The sequence below is a fragment of the Oncorhynchus masou genome, unplaced genomic scaffold, assembly GCF_036934945.1.
Source record: "Oncorhynchus masou masou isolate Uvic2021 unplaced genomic scaffold, UVic_Omas_1.1 unplaced_scaffold_2282, whole genome shotgun sequence".
Lineage (NCBI taxonomy): Eukaryota > Metazoa > Chordata > Actinopteri > Salmoniformes > Salmonidae > Oncorhynchus > Oncorhynchus masou.
Window position 1 is genome coordinate 4,144 of NW_027008751.1, and position 12,804 is coordinate 16,947.

At 41.7% G+C, this 12,804-nt stretch overlaps 1 protein-coding gene and 1 pseudogene across 1 annotated transcript; both read left to right on the top strand.

Annotated features, from left to right (window-relative positions):
* Positions 1-1,164: 1,164 nt before the first annotated feature.
* On the top strand, positions 1,165-5,388 carry LOC135533200 (reduced folate transporter-like). The gene is given in 6 exon segments (XM_064960624.1): positions 1,165-1,321; positions 2,727-2,880; positions 2,883-3,524; positions 4,409-4,601; positions 4,777-4,918; positions 5,033-5,388. Coding segments are annotated over 6 exon segments (1,413 nt in total). The 5' UTR covers positions 1,165-1,243; the 3' UTR covers positions 5,237-5,388.
* Positions 5,389-11,789: 6,401 nt separating this feature from the next.
* LOC135533198 (collagen alpha-1(XVIII) chain-like) overlaps positions 11,790-12,804 on the top strand; it is a 7,359-nt pseudogene continuing 6,344 nt past the window's right edge.

Here is a 12,804-nt window from a genome sequence, read left to right on the forward strand (position 1 = left end):
ACTATAGACCGTTAACGTTAGCTAAATTGTCTAGGTTAGTTGATGTTATCTGGAGCTAGCTCTCTGACATTGTTCAATAGCAAGGGGTTTATCAAAATAAGCTCAGCTACCTCTTCCAGACAAGCTTAGCTACCTTTAGCTAACTAACGTTAGGTATTCCAGACTGGAAACGTAACTAGTTAGCTAACATTGAATATGGCTCGTGCCAGCCATGCGTGCAGAACTTGCACCCCTGTTTTAGCGAATACTTTTTAAAGTAACTATGTCTGGTCTCGCATGCATTGCAATTACAAAGCTATTTAGCTTTGGTAAACTGAAATGCAAAAGCTGGTCAAGAGGTAGACGTCACAAAAGTCGTTCGTTGTGAATCTATTTTTGGAGTGTGTCAACCCCAAGTTAGTAAATCAGTCCAACAGAGAAGACACAACAAAATTATAATACGCTGACTGCACCCAAATAATACTCGTGACCTGACAGCTCAGATCTGTTTGGGTCGTTGTTTACCATGGTTGTTACTATAATACGTGTGATTTGAAGACCCTGCCTGGAAAGGACAGCTTTGGACATAGGGAGTTTGGTTGAGCACCATCCCACAAAATAATGAAGAATACAGCATAAAACAAACTTTGAATGACTATTTGCAAACATTCTTGTATTTTTCAGGTTCGCAATGACCAGAGGTCCAGCTGTAAACTAGCTTGCTTTCAATCATTGTTAATCCATGGAATGGAGCAAAGGTTGACATTCTCTCATGCATACAGTATGAAAATCGCTGCAGGTAGCACTTTACCGCCATGTTCGTCATTGTGAAAAGTTTTCCTCTCACCCCCTCTGTAATGTGTAACATTGGATCCTCTGTGGAAGGGAATAGTTCTAACAGGAATCTCTACTTGTCTGCTTAGAACATCTGAATTGGTGGTTTAGGCCCTACTCTCTGGTTTCTATGAAAATTCCTATAGCAAGCCTCTTCACTATAGCAATACCACTTAGTCATTTGATACAGTCAGAGGTAGACTTGGGACCCCAGTGTCCACTGTCAGGCCACTACCATGGTGAACAAAGACGCTATGGTGAGTGGGGACAGGGCTGTGGAGGAAGAGGCTGAACTGGAGCTGAAGGAGACCTCCCCTGGAGAGCCTGACCCTGAGGTGTCTCTTCCCCACCTGAGGACCCCTCAGACGGCCAGACCAAGACCGCCCGGACCTGGGAGTTGTCGGTGGTGTTCCTGTGTTTCTATGGGTTTATGGTGCAGCTGAAGCCTGGGGAGCCCTTTATAACACCAAACCTGCTCAGCATGGAGAAGAACTTCACCAGGGAACAGGTCAGTGATGCACAGTCATCCCCCTATAACAGTTTGTAATGTTGGTGTGGTGTGTTTTGCATGAGTGTGCAATGTGTGTAGTGTGTGTGTGCAACTATCCGTGTGTGTGTCTTAAGTGGTGGGTAGATGTGTAGGAGTTAGGGCTGTACGATGTGGGCAAATAATCGAGTTGAGAAATGTTTTTTCTTACCAAATGTTGAGATTTGATGTTAAAGATCAAAATACTAGGGTGAAGTGTTGGAATCATAGAAATTGATTAACTTATATTACAAAGTAGGGCTGGGAATTGCCAGGGACCTCACGATACAATATTATCACGATACCTAGGTGCCGATATTGCGATTCGATACTGTGATTTCATTGCGATTCGATGTTCCAAACATATTGCTCACCATATGTCTGCTGCAGAGGGATGAGAGAGAGCCATGAGAAAATGAGTTTTGATCAGTCAGGGAAATAAGTGCTGAAAACAAATTGGCTCCTTCCTACTAGTGCTGGATGGAGCACTAGTAGGAAGGATCGAGAAACGTATCTTCACTCTTCCTTAGTAAACAAGTATTTTGTTAGTCGTGTCAACTATTGCTATCGGTCTTCTACTGAATAAACAAAAATGTATTTAACCTTTATTTAACTGACTTGCCTAGTTAAATAAAGGTTAAATGTAAATATTTAAAGGCCAGGGCATGTCAGTTCGACCTGAGGCCCAATTGATTTTGAGGGATATGAAAGACAATGTCCTGCGCTGGAGGCTATAGCCTTGTATGTCACGTAGAAGGACAACCCTGATATAAGCTATATCAGCTGACACGTGTTCCATCTGAATTTATACTAGGAGCTTGAACTACAACCACTCAATCCTAAAGTAATTGAACCAGTGTTCCTTAGTCATGGAACCCACTGGACTGTAATAAGGCTATCACAGTGTGAGTGCAGTAACCCCTCCTCAGTATGGTCAAAGTTCACATTCCTACAAATTAGGCCAGAGTCTTTTTCTGATTGGTTACTGTAGGCTTGTCTGGCTCAGTATCAACTAATGAACCTAATGGCCTGACGTCTGCAGTCTCATTGGAAGGTGTCCTTGCCTACAATGTAGCATTAGTTCCAATGAAGGGGGATCAGTGAAGGTTTTTGCTCCCCTCATTTCCTGTAGAGGGGGATTAACGTTGTTGCATTGGCAAAAGGTGTCAGCACAGCGACAAGGTTATTCTGAACAGCATATGAGGTATGTGCATTTGTCAGTGTTCGAGGACTCTCAGGAAACTAGCCTAAATACGCAATTTGAGAACACCTGCCGGCATGTTTATAGAGCCTTCAGCTGCAACTTTTTACAAGGAGAATTGGATTCTATGTAGTCCTCTCTCTTCTATGTGGTCTCCCCCTCATACCCGCCATTCTCTTCCTCCAGGTGACCAATGAGATCAACCCGATTCTGTCCTACTCCTACATGGCGGTGCTGGTGCCAGTCTTCCTCTTGACAGACGTCTTGCGTTACAAGCCCGTCCTGGTCCTCTCCAGCCTCAGCCACGTGGCCATCTGGCTCCTCCTCCTCCTGGGCTCCTCTTAGAGATGCAGTTCATGGAGTTCTTCTACGGCATCACCATGGCAGCACGCGTGGCTTACTCCTCCTATATCTTCTCTCTGGTCACCCCAGAGCTCTACCAACGCGTGGCCAGCTACTCACGCTCTTGCGTCCTCATGGGGGTGTTTGCCAGCTCGGTGCTGGGCCAGGTGCTGATATCCGTGGGCAGGCTCTCCTTCGCCACGCTCAGTGTTGTCTCCTTGGCCTTGGTGTCCTTCGGCCTGGTGCTCTCCTGCTGCCTGCCCTGGCCCAAGAGGTCCTTGTTCTTCAACAGGGCCCACCACGCTGCCCAGAGGAACCTCCAGGAGCAGGCTGCCGCCCAGTCGGAGCTGGCCAGGATGAAGCAGGGTGAAGCGGACTTGGGTTCAGGTGACACACCCTCCCTGGCCCCCCTCAGCTCTGGTTCCTCCTGGAGGGACTCCGTGTTTATTCAGATGCTGACGGAGCTGAGGAACGTGCCGCGGAGGCCCAGCCTGAGACTGTGGAGCCTGTGGTGGGTGTTCAACTCCGCTGGCTACTACCTGGTGCTGTTGTACGTCCATGTCCTGTGGAACAAGGTGTACCCCGCCACGGAGAACAAACATGTCTACAACGGAGGGGTGGAGGCTGTCTCCACACTACTGGGTGAGGGATCCATTTCCCTAGGTTTTAGTCTGGGTACAAAGGCCCTCCAAAGACAGGTATACAAGTGTTTTAATGACCAATGTGTAGCATTCACCTGGGTCTTCACTGTCTGACAGGGTTGGAGCCTGTGTTCTCCAAGTCAATGATTCCTACAAAATATTAACACCCCTACAGCAGTTGGCAGAGGTAGTAGTGAGAGCACCATGGCAACATGCTTCAAGGTACATATTTTCTCAGTCAAATGAGTTGTCTTAGACCAGGGTTTCCCATCTCCAGTTCTCCAGGGCCCAACAACACACGTTGTTGTAGCCCCAGGCTAACTCGCCTGATTCAATAGTTGACAAGTAGAATCAGGTGTGCTTGTCTGGGGCCACAACAAAAATGCGCACTGTTGGGGGGACTTGAGTTGAGAAACACTGTTTTAGACTGACCCCTCTCCAATGATTTAATTATGACTGAAATGACATGACCTAAACAGCTGACAAGGACAGGAGACATACAAAGCCCATCAATCTAGGAAGAGGAATTCCCATGAAGTAGAATGTGGTGAGACAACAGAAGTCTAACCAGTCACGTTCTGTTGACAGGTGGTGGAAGATGACAATGGTTTAGGTGTTGATCACACAGGGAGATGACGCCAGACAATGTGCTGCTCCCCATAGTCATTTAGTAGAATTATTTTATTGATGCCTAATATTAACATAAAGGCTTACTGAACCAGCAGTCCCTCTGTTTGCCTTGATATGATAATGTCAAACTGTGACCCTGAGTCCACACACAGCATTTATTAAATGAAGTTCCCCCAAGCCTTAATCACCTACTCAGTCATGAACTTAGTCAGCTTATCTCCTTCGACTAACTCCACCTCGTTAACTCTGTCCCAGGTGCGATCACGTCATTTGCAGCGGGCTTCGTGAAGATCCGCTGGAACGTGTGGTCTGAGCTGGTGATCGGCGTCATCACTGCTCTACAGGCTGGCCTGCTGCTCCTCATGGGGACCACCAGCAACATCTGGGTCTGCTATGTGGCCTACTCCCTCTTCAGGGGTTTCTACCAGTTCCTCGTGCCCATCGCCATGTACGTTTCTTTAGGTCTACTTTTATTTAAAGTCATTGTATACGTATAATGGGATTTGGGGATATTCATGTTCAGACGTGTGCAGTGCATGAATGCATTGTCATAGAACTGTCACGTCTTTCTTACTATAGGCTGTACATTTAATCTGCTGACTATCCTGTTGTGGTGTTTGTAGTTTCCAGATCGCCTCGTCGCTCACCAAGGAGCTGTGTGCCCTGGTGTTTGGGGTCAACACTTTCCTGGCGACCGTTCTGAAGACCATCATCACCCTCATCGTCTCTGACAAGAAGGGTCTGGGACTAGACGTGCACTCCCAGGTCAGTCACACACACTCTGACTACAACCACGCTCAGACGACTTCCTGCAAGCTGACGTCACCCATATGGGAACACCATATGTTTTCTAATGGGTGCTGTTCTGTTCTCCAATAGTTCCTGGTCTACTTCTTCTACTTTGCCTTGCTGACGGTTATCTACCTGGGCTGTGCTGCCTGGGTCATCATTCACCACTACAGGAACCAATCGGCAGGAGGGAGAGGGGACACAGACCAGGCCACGCCCACTGAGCTATGTTCCGTACCATCAAACCCCTCAGAGATGGAACCTCTGTCCAATGGGAACAATGTGAAGGCCTGAAAGGGATATTGTGGAATGATGGCAGTGAAGCCCTTTATCTACTTCCCCAGAGTCAGATTGGAGACTATTTTTATGTATCTGCATGCAGTTAGAAGGAATTTGCTAACTAGCGTTAGCGTAATGACTGGAAGTCTATCGGAACAGCTAGCATGCAAGTTGTCCCTGTAGACTTCCTGTCATTGCGCTAGCTAACGCTAGTTGGCATTGGCTCGCTAAAACTACCTCTAACTTCTTTCATACTGGATGCAGAGACATAAAAATGATATCCATGAGTTCATCTGACTGTGTGGAAGTAGATAAAGGGTCTCCTTGCCAAAATCCTCAACTATCCCTTGAACATTGTCATCTTTACATCAACACCTAAACCCCCTACACTGACTTTGAGTGGTCTAAACTGTCTGGGAATCTCTGCTACGGTTTCCACACGACTGCACAAGGACAGATGAGACTTAGAGGTAAGTCGAAACCTCATGACACTTCGTTGGATGTGTTGGGGGAGTGTAGTTTACCAGTATTAGTGAACAGTCACTGTTCTCAGCCCTTAGTGCCTTATCCGTTATATCCAATGTGTATTCAGTTCACCAAAAGGATGTTATTATGGAATACATATATTTTTTTAAAGAATTACAGGCAGGGCCCACCTACATTACTACAAGATAATAAAAAAGCTCACTCGATCGAGCCTAATGGTCTTGTAAGCAGCGGTGGAAAAAGTACCAACTTGTCATACTTGATTAAAAGTAAAGATACCTTCATAGAAATGACTCAAGTAAAAGTCTAAAAGTATTTTGTTTTAAATAAACTTAAGTATTAAAAAGTAAGAGTATAAATAATTTCAAATGACGTATTAAGCAAATCAGATGGCACAATTGCATTTTTCTTCATCAGTAGCCAGGGGGACACTCCAACACTGAGACATTTTGTGTTTAGTGAGTCCTCCAGATCAGAGGCAGTAGGGATGACCAGGGTTTGTTCTCTTGATAAGTGTGTGAATTGGACCACTTTTCTGTCCTGTTAAGCATTCAAAATATAGCAAGTACTTTTGGGTGTCAGGGAAAATGTATGGAGTAAAAGTACATTATTTTCTATAGGAATGTAGTGACGTAAAATTTGTCAAAAATATAAATAGTAAAGTACAGATACTTCTTAAGTAGTACTTAAGTATTTTTACAAATCACATTATTGTGGGAGCACCTCTAAGAGAATGAATTAGGCTGTTTGGGAAGGTTTGCATCCCAAGCAACCTGCCTCAACATTGTTTTCGAAGTACAATAGACCAGCATATAGCTACTGTAGTAGCTACATGTAAGGAATTTTATTTTTCGGCTTTAGACCAATCCCTACATCTCACTCAAACAGTGTTTTGTTTTTAATAGTCAGTTTGGGCCTAGTTGTCAGCCTAATGTTCTCAGAGAGACTGTTGACATGTACTATGTAGTGGCTGCTTTGCTCTTCTTATCCCAGAAACATCCCAAATGGTGTTGTCCACTGTTGATTATGTTCAGAGTTTTCCAAATACAGGGTAATCATATGTTCCCTGATGTTAAAGCATGTTTGTTTTCGTAACTCTGACTGAGAAAATAATAATCTCAATTAGAGGGGACCAATAGGAAATGATCTACAGAAACAGTCTAACTAATTCTATTGGACTACTTCTTCTACTGATGGAACAATAGCCTGTTATATTCAGCAAATGATTCACTGTTTGCGATCATTAGGAATTCTCGACAATTGCTGCAATTGTATTGATTAGCGCAAACCATATTTTTGAATCTGTGTGTCTATTGTTAGCTGTACAGAAGTCCTCCAGTGAGAGAGGTGTGCCTTACAGGATCATGATTACTATGTGATCACATTAGCACTGCTTTAGATTAAGTAGACATGTGACAGGATGCATTTTTGGGCTGCTGAATCTTCATGAAGATTTTTCTTTGAAAAGTGTAAAAGGATTTTCTAAATGAAGCCCTTTGTGTGTATGTTCACTACACTCCCATTGTCTTAGGTTTAATCAGCGATTGCTTGTGAACAAAGCAGATGCCAATTGTTTTAGGGCCTTCAAACTAACAATGTCAGTGGATTCTTTTTGATTTCACCTTTATTTAACCAGGTAGGCCAGTTGAGAACAAGTTATGCTTGCTGCCAGTGAGTAATTCAATGCACCTTGTGTCAGGAAGTGTTTTAGCTACCATGTTGTGTGTAGTTTTGCTTACGGAGGGTGGGGTACGTTGAGCCATTTTTTTACGTTCAGCATCACTACGAGATCTATTGTATTCTTTCTAACAAAGATATCTACATATATTTCAGGATGTTGTGTATCCCTGGAAATAATCAAAATTCATGTAAACTTTACAGTTTTGAAAACAGGTTGTCTGGGGGAAAAAAGTGGTCTCTTGGCATTCGGGTAAATTGAGCCACGGAATAGAGCAAGTTAAGCCGCATAGAAATGTCTCTACTGAATGAAATATTACCAAAACCTTTTAAAAATAATATCTATCTTTATTTCCCGAACACAATTGCTTTTTCTTTTGAATAATTTTAAGCACCTTTTTAACACAGGCTCCTAACAAACACTTTGTACTTCATATATATATATATATATATATATTTTTTTTTTACTTTGGCCAGGCCCTGTTACCTCATATCCCAGCGATAATGCCTTGCATTATGCCTGGGAAGAAAACACTTCAATTGGCTCAACTTTTACCCCAAGGCAAACATTTGGATTATATTAGCACACACAGATACAATAATTTCATGCTTATGTATAGAATAATCTTAAAATGATCTACTTGGCTTTAGATACAAGCATCATGAAACCTCTATAACAGAAAATAATTTGACTTGGTGAAAATCTTTTCTTTTTACTTTACTTTTTTCATGTGGTTTCTTCCTTCAGACTCAATGAAATGATGACCCTCTTCCTAGATATTTGGTCAAATTATAACATTTTGTGTATGGTTTCCTAGAAACAAGGGTGGCTATCCCACTCTCCCCTATTTTTGTTTAAATGTTTTCATGCAGATTTGTCTTTTCTCCCCCAGCAGTGCTAATCATAAATTCATTGTCATCTATTGTAATAGGAAGCCCTCATGAATGTGAATGTGTAAACTGGAGTATAGTTGTTATGAACTACTGCAAATGAGTTTTGAGGATTTAGCAATGAGCTGGCAGACTTTTATTCTGCATGGTATTTTCCAGAATTTTCTAATTAGCTATTTTGTTTAAATGCAGGGGTTCTCAAACGTTTTTGCTTCGTGACCCACCAATTGTGCTGTGTTTTGAGTCTCCACCCACCATAAGGGTCGAGTAGTAAAAAACAAACACACACAGACCAAAGCATAAATACAAAATATGATCTTGGCAGCGGACACTATTTTGCAGTTTCAAAGCTAATCCCCTGCAATTTCACATCCTGCCATGGAGTTGAAATAACATTTTTTGCAATTTTAAAACCAATTTCCAGCAATTCTATGCATTTTGCCATGGAGCTGAAATTTTGTTTGCTTTTAAGCAAATTTCATACAATTCTATTATGCATTTTGACATGTTATGTTGGTACATAAGAACACCAACCATCAGTGGAGGCCTGATTGTCTAGCTTTTATTTTGTTGATTGTAAATTCTCAGATTATAGGCTATTATTGAAAAATGTATAGGTCCGTTCTCTTTTCTGCATCCCATCCCACAGTTTGGGAACTACTGTTTTAATGGAACAATTTATTTATCTGTGTATAAGAGTGAAATTGGGTTTTCTTAAATGTTTGTCACAGGAAATAAAATGCAAAATGAAGTTGAAAAATGTAAATATCTTTTCGGCCTATGTTTATTCTTTGGAATCTGACAACTCTGGAACTCATATCTGGTGTACCCTTTACATTCTAAATGTGTTTATACCATACTTAAAGTACGCCCATAAATGCAGATTACACCTAACCTATTTTTTTTTTTTAATTGAAGTTGCCTTTAGTTTAATTGCTGTGCATAGAAAGTGGTTTGCTGAATTCCTGTCCCCTTGAGTATTCTTAGGACCATCTTACTACAAACTGAGAAATCATGTCAGAATATAGACTATAGTAGTTTGAGTGCCTATTAATTACATGCAGGGTGGATAAAAGATGTGTGTGAACAATACAAGCACTTAACTTGAGAACGCTATGCAACTTGAACTTTGCACTATTCTCTAATTGATTTAAAAGGTCATATCTCAAGGTAGGTTTCAGCCTATAGTGATGAGGTTGTAGAGTATACAATGATTTTTACATGGTCATATGGCCTCGTAAACAAATACAAAGGTATGAGATTAATTGCACCTAATGGTCTATATGCCGTGCAGTATACTAGCCAACGAGTTCAGTATAGGATAAGATTTGTAACGTTAACTGTCAGAATTGTTCATGTTAATATTGTCACACTGACTTCAATCAATGCCGAAAATATACACTTTGGGTGAATGACTGTGAACCTATTTTGTTGCTGTAAAAAAACTGACTCATGTCAACATTTTATTTTGATTTACAAATAAATCAGTTTGTTTTTCCAATGTGGCATTTGTTTTTTGTTTTTAATAAACGTTGATGACATTGAAACTCCTCACCAGGGTCATACACCGGTTAATTCAGTGAGCTGCAATGCTTTGGTCTTTGGATTAAAAGCCTTATTTAATTTCCATCACAGTGCATAGACATGAAAAACACTTAAGAGCACTTTTGAGGATTTTGAAACGCAAAAGGACATTGCAAAACAAAAACATTGGCATTTGATTTTTGATACAAAATGTCATGATTCTTGGCCCAGACTCATCTCTTCCTCTGTCAATACATAGATCCATGGAGTACATTACTGAAAAGTGTGAATGTTAAAACTACTTAACAAAATGTTAATCGCAAAATAAATACTCCTTTTGTTATCAAAACATTTGAAATATCCTGTTCCCTTTTGATGTCCGCTAGAAAAATAAAAAACCATCCAACATTTATGACAATGTTATAGATAGTGCTTCAAAACTGGTTATATGTACTGATTACAACAATGTAAAGTGAATAAAAATTACAACATTGGATAATAAACATTTAATGTACAATACTGTAACAATTAGCTTGTTGGACTCTTGTTGAACAGAATGTGTCCTGTTTAATCTGTAGGTGTGGTTTGATTCTAGGGCAAACTGTTAAAAGGCTATAGACTTTCTACAGTGCGGGTATTATGCTTTTGAGGGTAAGACCACAAAAAAATAAATGTACATTGTGATAGTCTTATCTAACCCCCAATGAACATGGCTTTCCGAAGTGGACAGTGAAAGGAGAAGTGGAATGAATACAAACTCTACTGAAACCCACAGTGTTGAGGTGTTTACAGAACAGCGATTTAGGTGCAGGGGGTCGGGGTGGGCTGTTTAGTCAGCTGCGATCAGTGTAAAAAGGGGGTGGCTTGGGGGGGGTGTCGATCTCTTAGCCTGGTTGTCGCTGTTCTTGATCAACCCCATATTATGGATATTTGGCCAGCTGGACTGAGTGTATTGAGAAGGGGAATGTAGCTGTTATATACAAAGCACCATTGTGTGTGTGTACGTATCAGTGGAGGCTCCTCAGAGGAGGAAGGGGAGGACCATCCTCAGTGAAATTTCATAAAATGTAAACAGAAACATTCAAGTTATACTTTTTAGATAAGAATATATTTAGTATAGTTTTATGTCACCAAATAATTGATTAAAATACACTGTTTTGCAATGGTCTACAGTAACTTCAAAAGCACTGTCTGGGTAGCACCATGGTGTAGCCGGAGGACAGCAAGCTTCCATCCTCCTCTGACTTCAATACAAAACCGAGGAGGCTTGTAGTCCTCCCCTTCCATAGACATACATGGTAATTATGACCACTTCCGGAGGAAGTCCTCCAACCGATCAAAGCTTTTAGGATCAGAGAACAAACAGTGTGTTGTATTGGGATTGTGCCACAGAGCATTATGGGGATTCTATGTGTTGAGAAGCTTGGTGACATTGTCGGATAGAGATTGAGTGAACAGTGATAGTTAAGCAATTTTGGTATTTTATTCAATTCAAATTAGTTTTTTTCAAATGACAGGAGACAGAAGAGGTATATAAATTGTTTTCTTGGTTTTAGAACTTAATTTTTGTGTCCAGCTAGTGCAACTGATTTAACTTTTTTTAAAGTTAGCCTCGCTAACTTCAGTAGCTATCTACCAGCGTGAAGTGTGCAGTTTGTGGACTTTGTTGAAGAACCCCTTTCATTCTCTGGGGTACACGGAAAAGGGAGGGTCGACCACTGCCTGAGATCAGTTTCATGAAGAAAGATGAAAAGGTGAGGGCGTTCAATACCAACTGGTATCAAAAAGTAAAGCTGGTAACAGGAGCCTTTCATCAAGCTGCCTGTGTTGCTGGCCTTGCCTGCTTTAGGGAAAGTCTGAGCCTTGGTGGAAAGGTGGGTACAGTGACCTGAAGAACATCGATCGTTCAGCTAAACGGCAAAACAAAAGCAGGGGAGAATATAAATGCAGACATTCAAGCTTCTGGGAATAAGCTGCATCGATAGAGGACATGACGAGAGGGGACATTCCCGCCAACAAGGGCAACTACAAGGAGCTTGCAGAGGTAATTGCACATTAGAATGCTTTACTTGTTGAACATATCGACCTTTCAACTTGTTTTTTCTAGGATGTGGAAAACAATTGAGAATGATTTGATAGCTTCATCGGATCATCCATAAACATTTTTGATTAAAGAGAGGTTGACACAGCACATTTTTCCGCGTGCACTCAAGTAAGCTTTCCACTTTCCTCCGGTATTTATTTAGCAAAGAACACAATCACTCCGGACAGACACAAGTAAAAACTCATGACATAAATGTTGCAGCAGCCCAGGCACACCTGAACGCTAGACATCGGACATGCTGTATGGGATGAAAACGAGACTATATTTCAGTCTGATCAACCTTTTTTTACAACTAATTAATCACTGGCATACTTTATAGTGTCCAGAGTTTTCCTAGTTAGGTTACCATATAAGGAAAAACTCCAGGCCCCAGGGGGTAAAAATTGCCCCACCGCTCTGGGACCTATGGTGCTTGCAGTTGTCAGTTATGGTCAGGCATGTGGATGATCAGGGCTTTAATCAGGAACTTTTCTTGGGCTACTTTGATGTGTCAAGTGGGCGAGATGCGCCGCAGTCTGTGTTTGACTTAATGAATTTTGAGATGTCTGAGTTTAACTTCATAGAGAAACTTGTTGTCCAAACCTATGACGGCGCAGCTGTAATGGAATGTATCGGCTATTTGTATTTCCAGGGAAGTCCCCTCCTGTTCCCTGATTAAGAGGTGATGATCACTCCACAACCATTGTCAACTATCTCCTTACATGAACTGAAGCCATGTCTCATGTGCCCGCTCCTCCACTGGCACATTGAATGTTTCCTCTCCAAGCACTGAGTACCCCTATCAATTTTCTCTCATTCCTGTATTTCGAGACAAACACAATCACATTATTTCACATCAATGACTTTACTCCTTGCTTGGACTAACTCATTCTTAGCCCTTTTGTCTAACTGTGTAGTGTGT